The sequence below is a fragment of the Aphelocoma coerulescens genome, chromosome 19 (genome assembly GCF_041296385.1).
Source record: "Aphelocoma coerulescens isolate FSJ_1873_10779 chromosome 19, UR_Acoe_1.0, whole genome shotgun sequence".
In the NCBI taxonomy this organism is placed as follows: domain Eukaryota; kingdom Metazoa; phylum Chordata; class Aves; order Passeriformes; family Corvidae; genus Aphelocoma; species Aphelocoma coerulescens.
In genome coordinates, this window is record NC_091032.1 from 6,954,845 (window position 1) to 6,969,290 (window position 14,446).

At 62.8% G+C, this 14,446-nt stretch overlaps 1 protein-coding gene across 1 annotated transcript in view; it reads right to left on the reverse strand.

Annotated features, from left to right (window-relative positions):
* The window catches only part of MYO18A (myosin XVIIIA), a 36,171-nt gene that overhangs the window by 7,545 nt on the left and 14,180 nt on the right, over positions 1-14,446 (reverse strand). Inside the window, exons 3-35 of the mRNA XM_069033647.1 lie at positions 14,359-14,446; positions 14,120-14,229; positions 13,865-14,041; positions 13,540-13,750; positions 13,141-13,283; positions 12,345-12,445; positions 12,191-12,254; positions 11,937-12,081; positions 10,485-10,496; positions 9,839-10,015; positions 9,668-9,758; positions 9,389-9,581; positions 8,876-8,962; positions 8,129-8,270; positions 7,771-7,930; positions 7,505-7,691; positions 7,180-7,414; positions 6,240-6,349; positions 6,086-6,151; positions 5,711-5,839; positions 5,125-5,268; positions 4,062-4,151; positions 3,857-3,976; positions 3,669-3,780; positions 3,443-3,570; positions 3,177-3,331; positions 1,908-2,031; positions 1,630-1,830; positions 1,224-1,334; positions 795-899; positions 537-683; positions 333-446; positions 76-192 (exon numbers count right to left, since the gene is read on the reverse strand). Coding sequence (XP_068889748.1) covers positions 76-192; positions 333-446; positions 537-683; positions 795-899; positions 1,224-1,334; positions 1,630-1,830; positions 1,908-2,031; positions 3,177-3,331; positions 3,443-3,570; positions 3,669-3,780; positions 3,857-3,976; positions 4,062-4,151; positions 5,125-5,268; positions 5,711-5,839; positions 6,086-6,151; positions 6,240-6,349; positions 7,180-7,414; positions 7,505-7,691; positions 7,771-7,930; positions 8,129-8,270; positions 8,876-8,962; positions 9,389-9,581; positions 9,668-9,758; positions 9,839-10,015; positions 10,485-10,496; positions 11,937-12,081; positions 12,191-12,254; positions 12,345-12,445; positions 13,141-13,283; positions 13,540-13,750; positions 13,865-14,041; positions 14,120-14,229; positions 14,359-14,446 — 4,296 coding nt within the window. The remainder of the gene's footprint in view (positions 1-75; positions 193-332; positions 447-536; positions 684-794; positions 900-1,223; positions 1,335-1,629; positions 1,831-1,907; positions 2,032-3,176; positions 3,332-3,442; positions 3,571-3,668; positions 3,781-3,856; positions 3,977-4,061; positions 4,152-5,124; positions 5,269-5,710; positions 5,840-6,085; positions 6,152-6,239; positions 6,350-7,179; positions 7,415-7,504; positions 7,692-7,770; positions 7,931-8,128; positions 8,271-8,875; positions 8,963-9,388; positions 9,582-9,667; positions 9,759-9,838; positions 10,016-10,484; positions 10,497-11,936; positions 12,082-12,190; positions 12,255-12,344; positions 12,446-13,140; positions 13,284-13,539; positions 13,751-13,864; positions 14,042-14,119; positions 14,230-14,358) is intronic.

The following is a 14,446-nucleotide window of genomic DNA, read 5'->3' on the forward strand; positions in this document are numbered from 1 at the left end:
GGGATCCCACTGGGCTGGCTCCAAGAGGGACACCTTGAAGGGGTGGGGTGGGTGCAGCTGCTGCTCCCCCTTCACCTGGGCCACAGCTGCCTTGTGCTTCTTCATCAGCTCATTCATGTCCTCCTGGTCCTCCTCCAGCCGGCTCTGCACCTCGTTCTTTTCCCGCTGCAGCCGGCTCAGCTGCTCCTCCAGCTGCAGGGAGACACACGTGTCTCTTGCAGCATCCCTGGAATGGAGCACTCACCCCCCAAACCCACTCCAAACAGTCTGGGGCCACCCTGGGTGCAGATGGGGCACGGCTCCATGGTTCACGGCACCCCAAACCCACTCACCGCTGCCTTGGCCTTGGCAAGGTCATCGATCTGCAGGTGGAGGTCCTCGATCTCCACCTCCATGGATTTGCGGGCCTTGACGGCGGCCGCGCACGTGAACTCCGACTCTTCCAGCTGCAGAGATATAGCTCAGTGCCTGGCCAGGGAACAGGAACACTCCCTGTCCCTCAAAGCCTGCAGTCTGGAGAGGGTCTGGATGCACACCTGGTTCTTGAGCTGGGTGATCTCCCTCTTGCTGGGTGCGTTGTTTTTCAGGTGGTCCAGCATGATCTGAGCATCAGCCAGCAGCGCCTTCGTTCTCTTCAGATCCCGGCGCAGGCGCTTTTCCGTCTCGAAGTCCCGCTGGTTGGCCTGTGGCAGGGGAAACTTTGCCATGGTTCCATGCCTGAGGGGTGTTCACCCCGCCACATCCACCTCGGGGTCCCCAAAGCAAGGCAGGTGCCCAGCTGCCCATCACCCCACCTGCTCGCTGACAGCAGATAACTTGCTCTCCAGCTCTCGCTTCTCTCTCAGCACCTTCTGCTTGTCCTCGTACTCCTCCTCCAGCTGCACCTCCATCTGCTTCAGCTGGGGGACAGCCAGGAGGCAGCCGGTCAGGGAGGTGGGGAGGGGTCATGACCCCCCTCCTCAAGTGTCCCCACACACTAGGGACACCAGGTGACCCCCCCGGCCGGCTGTTTGTGCAACCAGAGGCACAAAGCCCAGTGTGAGCTGGCCGGGGCAGCAGAAGGACTGGTCGGACCCGCCGGGCCGGTGGAGCCGGGCTGTGGTCGGCTGCGTGGGAGCCAGGTGCTGCATGACGGTGCCCGGCTGGCAGCTCCCAGCACCCGGCCACGGTATGGGGATGCATCCCAGGCCCTCCTGGGCAGAGGGGCCGCAGCCGAGCCCTACCTTCTTTTGACATGACTGCCGGATCTCCTCCACCTCCTCATCACGGCTCTCCACCTCCTTGGCGTGGGTCTGCCGTAGCCGCTCCATCTCCATCTCCAGCCGCAGCTTCGCCTGCAAACGGTGGGGATGTGGTCAGAGTGAAGGGGATGTGGGGACCCCTGAACGCCGCTGTCCAGGCACCACTCACCCTGAAAACCCCCCGGTCTGAGGCCAGCTGGGCTGCCCGCCCCATGGTGACCTGCCGGGCCATGGCACGGAGGGCCGGGAGCCGTGTTGGCCGCGGCGATGCCTGGCCTGACGCCGGGCTCAGGGTGACCGCCTCCTCTTCCCAGGCAAGCCCGGCCCAAGTAATAACAGCCCTGCATGAAACCACCCCACCCAGAAACCTCGCCCCTCCCCGTCGTACCTGCTCCAGCATCTGGATGGTCCCAGCCTGCTCATCCAGTTCCTCCTCCTGGTCTTTGACCTTTGCCTCCAGGTCCCTCAGCTGTTTCTTCACCTTGGCCAGGGAGGCTTCGTCCTTTGACTCCTGGGAGGAGATGTCCTGCAGCTCTGCCTCCAGCGCCTCCGCCTTCTGCGTCAGCCCTGCGATGTCCGAGTCCTTGTCCTGTGAGAGACAGGGTCACCGTCAGCCCGGGGCACCTGGTGGTTGGGAGGCTGGGGAGGGGGCCGGGGGTCACTCACCTCCAGCAGCTGCTTGAGGCCAAAGACCTCGGCCACCAGCACATCCTTCTCTCGGCTCAGCTTCTCCCGCTGCAGCCGTTCCCGCTGCGCCTCCTCATGTGCTTGCGAGAGCTCGCTGTCAAACCTGCGTGGGGAGAGTGGGGTGAGCGCTCAGCAGCCCAGGGACTGACCCTCAGCCCTGTGCCAGGGGCACTGCACCGAGCATCCCCTTCCCTCAGCAGCAGGCCCTGGGAAGGGCGGTGTGCCGCCGAGTGCTTGTTTGAAACACACTGTTGATGAGTCTTTAATTGCCAGCACGGTGGCACCGAGTCACTCAGACACTCCTCCTGACGCCTTCGCCCCGTGCTAATGGGGAGTGCAGCACCTGCAGCACCGACCCCAGCAGCACCTCAGCTGTTCTCCAGGGCCAGCACGTGCCCATGGGACTGTGGCTGCCAATGGCAGGGACTTGGCTACTCCAAGGCAAGTGGGGACACGAAACCCTCCAAGCAGGATATGGAGAGTTCTCTAGGAGAGATGGGTTCTTGCAGCAGCTTGGCTCCCACCGCTGCATCCCAGTGCCGGGGTTCCACGTGACATGGCACCGGTCCCATCCCCGAAGGGGACATGTGACCCCTTGGAGGGGACACAAGGCCCTGGTGGAGGAGTGCTCAGCACAGCCTGTAGCCAGGCAGTGCCGTGGCAGTCTCTCCCAGCGCCCCTGGGATGGGATCAGCCGGGTTTACTCTGAAATCACTGCCTTTGGGGCTTGGAAAACAACCCTGCGCTTGAGTTTGTGACCTGCGTTAAACACCTCGGTGGCTAATCCCCATTTTTCCTCGCGCTGGGTAATAAACAGCTGCATTAGCACAGACTCCAATCCGCGGAAATTGAAATTAATTAGATTGGATTCTCTCGCTGTATTTGTGTGTGCGATCATTACCATAATGAGATGAAAGCGTCCCTGCTGCTTAATAACGTTAGCAAACTTTGGGGCTGGGAGAGGGGACGGGATGGCAGCGTGTGCTGAGCACAGAAGCAGGGCACTGGCAGCCTCCACCATGGGACATGACCCCACATAGGGGGGATCACTCAGCTCTGGGCCCCCCCAAAAGGGCATGGGGATCCTCCCCACAACAAACACATCCAGCTTGGGCAGCCCCATCCCACTAGAGACACCTCAGCCAAGTAGGAGCTGGTGAGGTGCCCAAATCCCTGCTAAAATGGTAATGCCACTTCGCCAGAGGCGCGTCCCCCGTGTCCCCCCCGCTGCCAGCACATGGTCCCCACCTCCGCTGCTTCTTCTCCAGGTCGTGGTTGCGTCCCTGCTGTCCCTCGAGGTGCAGCTTGGTGTCCTGCAGCTCGGCAGCCAGGCGCTGGCACTTCTTCTTCAGCTGCTGCAGCGCCCGCTGGCTCTCCTCGCTGTCCGCCTGCAGGTCCGCCAGCTGCAGGCACAGGTGGGCAGAGCAGTGAGGGCTCCGGGATGCCACCATGTCCCTGCAGTCCTAGCCATGCTGAGGGGGACCAGGGAGTCCCCAGGGCTGAGCCCCACTCACCTTGCGCTCCAGCTGCCTCTTGCCCTGCTGCTCCACCTCCAGCTTGTCCTCCAGCTCCTGCTGCAGCCGTTTCTTGGTGAAGTCGATCTCCCGCACTGCCCGCTCGTATTTCAGCCGCCATTCGCCACCTGTGGAAATGCGGCCACCAAGGGGCTGTGGGGGTGGCACAGGGAAAGGGGGACACTGCAGGGTGTGCCAGCAGCCAGCGCTGGAGGCAGGACAGTACCTGAATCATCATCGTCGAGTTCCCCATTGAGCTCGGCCGCCCGGATGAGCCGAGCCTCCATCACCTCCATCTCCATCGACTCCATCTGCTTCTTTAGGGCATCATACTTGGCCTGGGAGGGGACATGGCTGTGGTGAGCACTTGCGGGGGACAGGAGACACTGCGAGGCCAGGGAGGGGCCCATTTACCTGCAGGTCCTTCATCTCCTTCTCAGCCCGCAGCCTCTCGGCCGTCTCAGCGTCCAGCAGCTGGGAGGCCGACTCGCCGGTGTTCCGCTCGTCCGTCAGCTCCGACGTCAGCTCTGTGATCTGGGGGCAGCAGGGGGAATGGGGCCATTGGCTGGGGCAGGCTGGCACAGCACCATACCCCATCCTGGCACCGGCAAGGACCTACCCTGCTCTCCAGGCGGTCGCTGTTGAGCCGCAGCTCGTTACGCTCCTTCTCCACCTTCTCGAGTTTGCTCTTCAGCTGCTGGATCTCTTCCTGCAACAGAGAGGGCGGTGAGGGAGGGGGCAGGCGCAGGGAAGAGGCTGGCGGGTAGGAGGCTGGCAGCTCTCTGCCCCTCCCCAGCACCCCCCCAGCGCAGGATGGGCAGGGTGGGGGCTCCCCAGGGCTGCTCTCCCCTGCCAAGGGCTGGGCAGGGACTTTCCCCAACCCGCTCCGCTGTCTGCCGACTCCAACCCCATAAATGGTGTTGAAATGCCAGGCAGTCCCAGAAAAGCTGCAAAGGGGTACCCACATCCCTTGGGAGAGGGGGTGGGAGCAAATCCACCTATCAGCAGCTTGCTGAAGGGCTTGGGTGCACCCAGCCCAGGTGGGGAGGGAGGGGGCCCACCAGGATGCTGTGGAACCAGGGACCACCAGCCAGTGCTGTGGAAGCATGTCTGGCTGTTAACATCTTCCTCTCTCTTCCTCTGGTTCCAGCACAGGCTGGGGGGCCAGCAGGGGGCCCAGGTGCCCCCGCCCAGGTGCCCCCACCCAGGTGCTGTCCCCAGCAGGTCAGGGTGAAAACTGAGCCAGGCAGCAGCTCCATGCTCGGTGAGTGCACCGGTGTCTGGTTGCCAGTGCGAGCGGAGCCCCCGCATTTGCCTCTGGCACACGGTTTCACTTCCATTCTCCACGCTTGTAATTGGGCTCAAGCAACAGCCGGCTCTTGGGATGCTAATGACATGCTGATTCGCAAATTAGGGAGCAATTCGAGCCTGGCGCTGGCGGGACGCAGGCAGACATGGTCGTAGTGCATCTCACCCCATCATGGGCTCCTGCATCCCAACCCACTGTGGGGTCCTGTATCCCAATCCACCACAGGATCCTGCATCCCACCCCACTGTTAGCTTCTGCATCTGACCCCACCCATGGGGTCCTGCATCCCACCCCTCTACGGGGCCCTGCCCAGGACCAGCACTCCCCCAAGCCCTCCCTGCTCCATCCAGCATCCCCTGGCATGGATACCCACGTCTTTGCCGCGGATCTGGTCCTCGGTGAGCTGCACCTGGATGAGGGGCCGCACCGTGGTGAAGAGCTTCCACCAGGGCCAATCCTTCACCCTTTTGTTCTTCTTGATGTTCTTCTGCACGCACCGGATGGCCAAATCCTGGATCTGTGCAGGGCACAGGGCATGGGATCAGTACGGGGCCACCAGCAGGGCAAAGCGGGGCGCGTGGGTGCTCAGCACCCCTGCCAGCACCCCAGCATGCTTCCCTTCATTAGCATTTAGGCTAATTGCACCAGCAAATCTGCTGTTTGATCCTCTCCAGCCCCTGTAAATGCTAATCCTGGGAAAGCAAGGCACTGCGAGATGCCTATTTTACACCTTCTCTAATGATAAAAGTAGGAGCTGAAGTGTGGCTTCATCCTTCTGCGGCGATGCCCAGCAGCCTCCCTGCCGGTTCCCCCTGGCCCCCCGGTTCCCCCTGGCCCCCCACGGCTCCGGGGGAGGCGGGAGGAGGAGGTGCTGGCCCAGGAGGCGCAGAAAGGCTGCGCTGCCCATTTTAGGCGAAATTGTGCAGCAGAGCGGGGAGGGGAGAGTCGCTGGGACGAACCTTTCTCTTCTTGAAGTGCTGCCGTGCCAGGAAGCCCCTGCACGCTGCCTGGAAAAGGGTGATGTTCCTGCTGGTCTGTGTGTCCCGCTGCTCCTCCAGCCTGGCCAGTGATCCAGCCCGGAAAAATACCTGCGGGAGGGGAGCAGGACGGCGATGGGTGCCGGCATCCCTCCGGCCACGCCGTGCCACCCTCCCGCTGGTGGGGATGCGTCTCTCCCTTCCGCAGCCACTGGTCCTGTCCCACGGTGGGGTTTTATTCCCCAGGCACGAGGAATGCCGTGGGTGGGAGCGAACAGTGCTGCCCTTTTGCTGTCCCACCGTGCCATGACGCACAGCCCTGCCCACACCCACACCCGGTGGTGCCGGGCACCGTACCCGGCTCAAGCCCATGTGGTAGCTGCTCTTCTCCAGGTCCAGTGACTCCAGGAGCTCCTCCACTGCCTGCAGGGAGGGAAAGGTGTCAGGGCCAGGCACTCCAGGGTGTAGGGGACCCTGGACCACAGCAGTGACTCTGACATGGGGCACGTACCCGCTTCTCATCCACCACGATGTAGTTGCGCCCATGCTTTTTGGTCAGGTGTGGGGCCAGGACATCAAAGCGCCGCCTGAACTCCGCAAACACCATGTGGTCGGGGTAACCTGGGGAAGCAAGGGAGAGTGGAGCTGTGTGGGCAGCCAGGACACCTGGGGGATGGCCAGGGACAGTCCCACGTGCCCTGACATGCTGAGGCTCATGTTTTGGGAGAGCTGATGGGGTCACCCCACGTGACACAAGTTCCCCATAGGGTCAGGCATTGCTGGAATGCCCCCAGCCTCCCTGGGAGGTTTTCCTTGGCTGCGTTCTCCAGCAATTTTGGCCGGGATCTGAGGAGAAAGTAGCCAAATCTCTCCTCGGGGGGAGAGCAGGGACACGTGTTGCCTGTGCAAGTCCTGCTCTGGCTCCACTCTGAGCCACAGCCAGCTCCTGCATCAGGCTCCAGCACTGAGCCTCCATATCTTAATTAACGATGAGGTATTGATGGAGACATTGACCCCAGCACGGCCGGCTGGCTACGGCCATCGATCCAGGAGGTGTGCAGGTGGCATCGATTTCCAATCACAGCAGGAAGGGTCTGGCCTCCAAGGAATAAACCCTCGGCCGGGTGGCTGGCCAGCCAATGTATCAATAAATGCTTTGCTGAGCACAACCCAGAGGCCCTTGTTCCAGTGGGACAGGGGCTGGATGTCAATGGGATTGCTGCCAGGAACCAACGGCACCAGGGGAGGCACCCAGTTAAGGCCATGCCTGTTCCCAGCCCAGATAACAGCCCTGCAGGGGAGGGGGGACAGGGACAGGACCGCCCTGGGGAGGGGCTCCAGAGTTCAGAGCAAGGGTATGTGCTGAAGGGCTTCCTGGGGGTCTTTGGCTCTCCAGCAAGGAGATGGCAGCTAGGACCTCCGTGTTGTCCACCCCTGGTGCCAGGGCTCACCTTGGCGGTACATGCGGAGGGCGTCGAGCAGGCGGGAGCCGCGGAGCTGGGCACGCAGGAGGGGCACGTCCAGCTGCATCAGCCCGGCCTCGCAGTGCTCCGTGGGCAGCTCCAGCTCGCTGCCGCTCACCCGCCGGCACGGCACAGCCTGGGGGTCCCCGCTGCCCCCCGCCTTGGGCAGGAAGCAGTGCACGAAGTGGAGCTTGGACTTCTTGATGCTGTCGATGAGGGCATCCTGCAGGTGCGGCAGAGCAGGGTGAGCGGTGACGTGCAGAGGTGCCCCAGCCAGATGCAGGGATTCCCCCCCCAACAAGCCCTCACTCACCACTTGCAACTTGATCTGGATGCACAGGGATTTCTTCTTGACCGCAGCCACGCCGGTGGTGAAGGTCTTGCGCATGCTGGTGGCCCGGCGCAGGGCCAGTTGGGAGCCCCCCTCCAGCCCCGCCACCGAGCCCGACAGCACCAGCGCCGACCCGCCACGCCCGGCAAACAGGCTGCTGATCACCTTCCTGCAGGGCACAGAGGCTGTGTTACCCCCCCAGCATCACCTCTCCCCCCGCCATGCTCCCACCCCAGGACCCTGCTCACTTTTGGGACTCCTGTAGCAGGACAGAGGCGTTTTGGGAGGCTGGGTTGTGCTTGACGTAGTTGAGCCATCCTGTAGCATCGTACTCCACCCAGTTGGTCCCCGAGCTGTGGCCCAGGAGGAAGTGTCGGGGCTTGTCACTGGGGAGCAGCGGGTTGTGCCCTGTGGGGAAACAGCACCAGTGAGCACAGCCCCAGGGACCATGGGGCATGTCACAGAATCCCAGAATGGTTTGGGTTGGAAGACACCCTAAAGATTATCTCATTCCACCCCCCTGCCATGGGCAGGGACACCTTCCATTACAGAAGTTGTTTCTGGCCTAGTGGACACATCCCCACGGTCCCAGGCCCCCCTCCATACCTTTTTTGCCTCCTTCCTGGGGGCCGTAGTAGGAGAAGAGCCGTTCCAGCAAGGTGTCCTCGCTGCCGCCTGGCTGCAGCGCCTCCTCCTCCAGAAGCCACAGCAGCCCCCGCGCCTCGTCCGTGCGGGCCAGAGACCGGACCTGCAGGGTCACCATGCTGGCAGCTGGTCCGGCACACCAGTGTCCCCCAGGGCAGGGACATGGGGTGACACAGGGCACCCAGGCCACCCAGGAGTCATGCAACCTCCCACTGTGTGAGAGGGCTCCTGAATCCTGCTCCCCAGCAGGGAAAGAGTCCATATGGGACACTCTTGCAGCGTATCTCACGGAGGTGGGAAATGCAGCACTGGGCTGAAACCCAGCACAGGGATGGTGCCAGCAGCACCCCTGGTCTCTGCAGCCTCCTCCAGTAGGGACTGGAGAACCTTGGGGACCCATGGACACTGGGGACCTGAGCACCCTGGGGACCAGAGCATCCTGGGGACCAGAGCAATTTGAGAACTGGAGCACCCCAGAGATCACAGTTTCCAAGCCCCCTGCCCACAGCACAAGCAGCTCCCAGGACAGGAGGGGAAAACCATGCTGGGGGATGCACCAGGTATGTGGGCTGCACACACACTCGTACCCATGCTCTCATGGCCAAGCATTCAGGACAGCCCCTTTCCTCCCCCTCTACCACGGAAGTGCCAAAAAGCTGCCCATCTGATGCCGTGATGTGGATGGAAGGAAGAGTGGAAGGTGCTTACCAGTGCCTGGTGTGAGGACTGGTCTACAGCAGCTATGGAGCCAGAGGAGCTGGGCTCAGCATCAGCCAGGGCGAGCTCTATGTTCTCCTGGTGAGGGGAAACAGAGGCAGGTGAGTGTCCACTCCGCAGAATAGCAGTGATAGGGATCGTGAGCCCATCAGGGTGTTGATCTCGATGGGGTTTAGGGTGATGCCACATGCTAAGAGGGGACCAGGATACATAGAAGGGTCCCTGTGGGCTGTCAGTGGTGAGATGGAGCAGCAGCAGTGACCACCATCACCCACAGCTACTCCAACACATCCCAGCCCAGCCCGCCTTTGCTGTGCTCCACAGCCAGCACAGGAGCCCTGAGGAAAGCCCTGAGCACCGAGCATCGTGTCAGAGTTGCTTTGGTTGGACTGGTCCAGAGTGACCACTGGGTGAGAAATCAGGAGGGACACGTAGGAGACGTTCACGTGGGTGTAGGAGGGCAGGAGTGAAGGAGGTGATGGCAGCCCTGGGTGTCCCTGGTACCTCCTTGTACCGCTCCAGCTCGCGGGCAAAGGTGCGCTGGTGGAAGAGCTGCTGCAGGCGCTCCTGGGCGTAGTTGTGGCAGAGCTCCTCAAAGGTGGCCCCTCGGCTCTGCCCTGCCAGCTCGGGGTTCTGCGCCCCGGGGGTGTCCACCACCGTCACCGAGCACACCGAGTGCTGGCTCGACTTCAGCGCCCTGGGGGGAGCACAAAGGGACACAGTGGGGTCAGTGGCTGCTGCCAGGCACCCCCCAGCTCTCCTGCCAGCCCCCCCAGCACGTACCTGTTGAGGAGGGAGATGAGGAGCGTGAAGAGCTCGGAGTACAAGCCAGCTGCCATGCCCTCCAGGCACTCCAGCGCCGTCAGCTTGGGACCTGGCCAAAGCAAAGCTGAGTGTCCCCAGCCCAGCATCCCTCTCCGGGCCATCTGCTGTCCCCCCCATATCTCACCCTACCTGTGCCACTGTCCCCCAGGGGAGACTCATCGGGGCCCTGCCGGAAGGAGGTGGAGCGCTGCAGGGTGCCCTTGGGCTGGTGCTTGAAGATGGCAGAGGAGATCTCCTCCAGGCTGCAGCCCAGCAGGTACGCAGCTTTCTGAGCCCACTCGTGCCGTGCAAACTGTTTCCTCCCAGCTGAAGGGTGGAGAAGAGGGCTCAGAGCCTAGCAGGGCACCCCCAAAAATGGGGAGTGTTTCCAAACAGGCCTGAGATGATCTTAGGGACCCACAGAGTAGGCTGGGGATGATGGGTACAGTGGGAGCACACGTTTTGGGGTTTGAGGAGACACGAGATGTTTGGGGTCTAGAGGAGACAGGGGTGAATGGCTTTGTGCTGCTGCAGGGCTGAGCCTGGAGCCACACGGGTGTGAAGCACGGACCCCTTGCCACCACTACCCAGGGACCTCTGAGGCTCTGAGCCACCCCACGCGGGGACATGTCCCTGCTTGGTGACACAGCCGCAGCGCAGCCGGACAGACACAGAGACAAGGACGCTGGGGGCGGTGGGAGCAGGTTAATGGTGACACACAGGGACACGGAAGCGGGATGATGGTGGCACTGGGGGAGGGGGAAGCCAGAGACACGCGCGGAGAACGGGACTTTACCTTCGTCGGCGTCTGCATTGCAAAGGGCAGCATGCACCATGCGAACAGAGACAGGGGTTAGAAACAACGGCACGGGACGGCACGGGGACGCCCTCCTGCCACCACGCCACCGCACATGCCATGCCTGCCCCCTCCCCAGCCATCGCTGCAGTGACGAACTGTGACCTGGCATGGGGGTCCCTCCCCTGTGAGCCCCCCGCACCATGGGCACTGCTGGGGAGCAGCTCGGCTCTGCCCCGGCGCATGGGGAGCCCCTTTTGGATCCAGCCCAGGGTCAAGGAAATTGTGGGGCTGGTGCAACTCAGCTGCCTCTGAACACCCCCAGTGTCCACGAGGCGCAGGGGAGGCTTCAGCAGCAGCAGCAGCACAGACCTGGGAGCGGGATGCTCGCCCCGAGCAGGATGCAGCAATGCTCCCCCCCCAGCAGCATCTGGGGTTCCCCCACACAGCAGGCTCCCATGGAGAGGCTCCGGAGCTGCCTGAGCATCCCGCTGTGGTGGCTGCAGTGGGATCCTGCTGCCCTCTAGTGCCCTGAGAGCACCCCATGGGCCAGCACTGCACCCCAAGAACACACCACGGGCCAGCCCTGCACCCCAACGTGCATCCAGACCCCTCCGGTCTCTCACTTCTCATCCCCAGCTCATTTTTTCCCCCAGGGCTGCAAATTCCCTGGGTGCAGCCACCAGCTCCAGGTGCCCATTTTAGGGGTGACATGCCCAGCTCTCCCACCAGTGTGCAGCACCGCAGGGGCTTCCAGCACAACAGGCAGAAAGAGAAAGCCACAGGGAGAGAAGGGCAGCCCACAAAGCCAAATTTTCCATCCCCAGGAATGAGAGCAAAGCTGGTGCTGTGGGAGACTCACACCCATGGTGAGCTCTGTGTGCCAAGGCAGCCCTGCCCCACACCATCAATGGTGCTGACAGGACGGGGTTGGGAGTCCTCACGAGCAGCAGGCAAATTTGGGGCTGCCAGGACACAGCCAGGGTCAGGGTTGGTCCAAGCACACCAGCAGCATCCCAAGCCCCCAGTGCAGCCCCCAAACCAGCATTGCGTGGCACCCCCGAGAGCAGAGCCCTCCCCACTCCCATTACCAGCTCCATCTGCCAGTGGCTCTGCGAGGAGGATGGAGGGAAAGGTGTTACACTGGGAATGGGGGGACACCCCCCACCCGACTCCCTTAGGCCCCACCCAGGCCCCCACTCCCCCAAGTTGTCAGGGGCCAGCCCAGGGTCTGGGTGTGTTCAATTCCCACCAGTTAACGAGTCCACCCCGACCATGGGGATCAAACTGGGTGTCCCAAAGCACCCAGGATGGCAGGGCACTGTCCCTCAGCTGATACAGCCCCCACCCCCTCCCCCAGGGCTTGGCTGCACTGCAGGAGACTCTGGCTCTGGAACCCCTCACATCCATCAGTCCCAAATCTCCCCTCATTAATGGCTCCCAGCTCACTACCTTTGGTTGCCCCAGCAGCTCCTAGATGGTAAATGGCTCCCAGGATGAGCCAGAAGGCTTTCTGCTCATCTCCTGAGATGCCCATCACCTTCATGGCTGCCAGGAGCTTGCTGAACTGCTGGGTTGCCTTCTGCTTTTCCTCCGGCTGTGGAAAACAACAGAAGCCATCGGTCTGGGAGCCCAGCTCTGCCTCCCCCTGCACTCAAATGGGCCAGAGACCCCCATCTTCCCCCACAGCTCCCCATGGCAACAACCTTAGAGGGCGGCACAATGCCGAAGACATTGTTCTCTGCCAGGTGGTTGAAGTGAAGCTCAGTCCTGCAGGAATAAACACCATGGTTGGCCCCATGGGGGAGGTCCCAGAGACCCCCCCTCACGATGGGGGCTGTGCCCTCCCCCCCAGCTCACCGCAGGGTGCTGTCAGAGCAGGCCAGCAGGTAGTAGAAGACATTGAAGGTGGCCTCGTTGGCCGGGCGCCGGGCCACGCGCAGCTTCTCCAGCAGCAGTGTCTGGTGGAGGTGGGAGAGTTGGGAGCTGCCCCCAAGTGCCCCTCTCCCACGGAGACCACCCAGCCCGCCCCAGCCTCGTCCTTGCTGCCAGCCCAGGGTCCCCACAGAGGTGTGAGGGTGTCCCTCCCACTGCAGGGCACCATGTGAATGCAAACGTCACCCAAGCAGCCCATGAGCATCTCTCTTCAGTGAATGCTACCACAAGAGCACGGAGTGGCTCTCCTGGATTTTAAGGGCTCTGCTGTTACTACAGCAGGGAGGTGTCTGGAAGACATGTCCCCTGATTTTGGGACTAACTCAGCAAGGATAGGGAGCCCATCTGATCTGGGTGTGAGCAAGGATGAGAGCAGGATGCCAGGGTGCTGAGTGCTGCGAGCATGGGGCTGGGGGTCTATGGCAGAGCTTGCAGTGTAGAAAACACCGGGAGAATCACGGAATCATGGAATGGTTTGGATTGGAAGGGACCTTAAAGATCAACGAGTTCCAAACCCCTGCCATGGGCAAGGACACTTTCCCCCAGATCACGCTGCTCCAAGCCCTGTCCAACCTGGCCTTGAACGCTTACAGGGACAGGGCAGTTAGAGCTTCTCTGGGCAACACTCCAGTGAGGATGGACTCGCTCCCACACCAAGAGAAGCCACGCTGACAAGGATGGACCAGCTCCCGTGCTGGGGGGGCCACCCCGGCCCCCTCACCTGTACAGAGGCAGACGCCACCTGCCCAGCCTGGTCGAAGTCCAGAGAGATGATCTGGGAGAAGCGGGTGGCGTTGCCGTTCATGCCGGTGCTGCTATTGCCAAAAGCCTCCAGGATGGTGTAGAGAGCCTGCCACTTCTCCACTGCGGGAAGAGAAGTAGGGCGGTGCAGGGGCTGTGCAGTGGCAGGGGGCCAGAGCCAGCCAGGCAGGTGCTGCTGCTCCTGTGCCATGCTCTGCGCCGCAGCAGCCCCCAGGAGCGCGGCAAAGGCACCGGCGTGACACAGTGACAGCCCCTCTGGCGCGTGTCCGGCCGCTGCCACGTGCGTGGGGCTGTGACTGCAAAGCGAGGGGCGTGTGCAGGCAGGACAAGGGGACTCAGTGCCCCGCCAGGGACTCACCAGAGAAGACCTTGCCGGTGCTGCCGGCGATGGTGGCGAGGTACTGGACCAGGTGCTGGCAGTTGGTGGTTTTGCCGCTGCCGCTGGTGCCCAGCAGGACGATGGCCTGGTCCTGGCGGCTCATCAGCATGCTGCGGTACGCGGCCTGCGCCACGGCGTAGATGTGCGGGGACGTGTCCTCCCTGCGGCACCCCTTGAACATGTGCATGACCTGGAGGGGACGGGGAGGGGAGGCGGGTGATGGTCAGCACCCTGCCACCCCTCTGTCCCCTCTGCGCGGCGCCAGCTGCTTGTCCCCTCCGGTGTCACCCCGCTGCAGCGTCACCTTCTCAGAGTACATGGAGGGGGAGCTCAGTGGGTTGATGATGACCATGGTGGGCCCGGCGTAGGTGTGCAGGAGGTTGCCGCCGTAGCGCTGGCGCAGCGTGTGCAGCGTGCTGGACTCGTTGAGGTAGAGGAGGCTGGCGAGGTCCTCCACACGGTCGCAGGACGGAGGGTTTGCCTGGCAGCGAGGTTGGGGTGGGGCGGGTCAGGCGGGGAACGGGGCTCTGCCCCGCCGGCCCCCGCCCCGCAGCCCTACCTTCTCCACGTCGTCCTCTTCCACCTCCAGGACGGCTCCATCGTGGTCCAGTTTCACCTTCACCTTGCCCTCGGGCAGGGGACTGCCCGCCTCCGGCCGCAGCTGGCTGCCTGCAAGGGGCATAGGGCACTCAGAGGGGCTGTGCTGGCAGCCCCCAGGGACACCGCAGTAGGGTCAGGGGGGCTCGCTGTGCCACAGGAAGGATGGGGTGCTGTGTCCCAGCAGTGCCCCTGGCTCACCCAAGGAGAAGCCATCCTTGTGCACCAGCCACACCTTCTCAGTCTCGTACCAGGCCTCCTCGGCTGCTATCTGCTCCTCCGTCTTGGC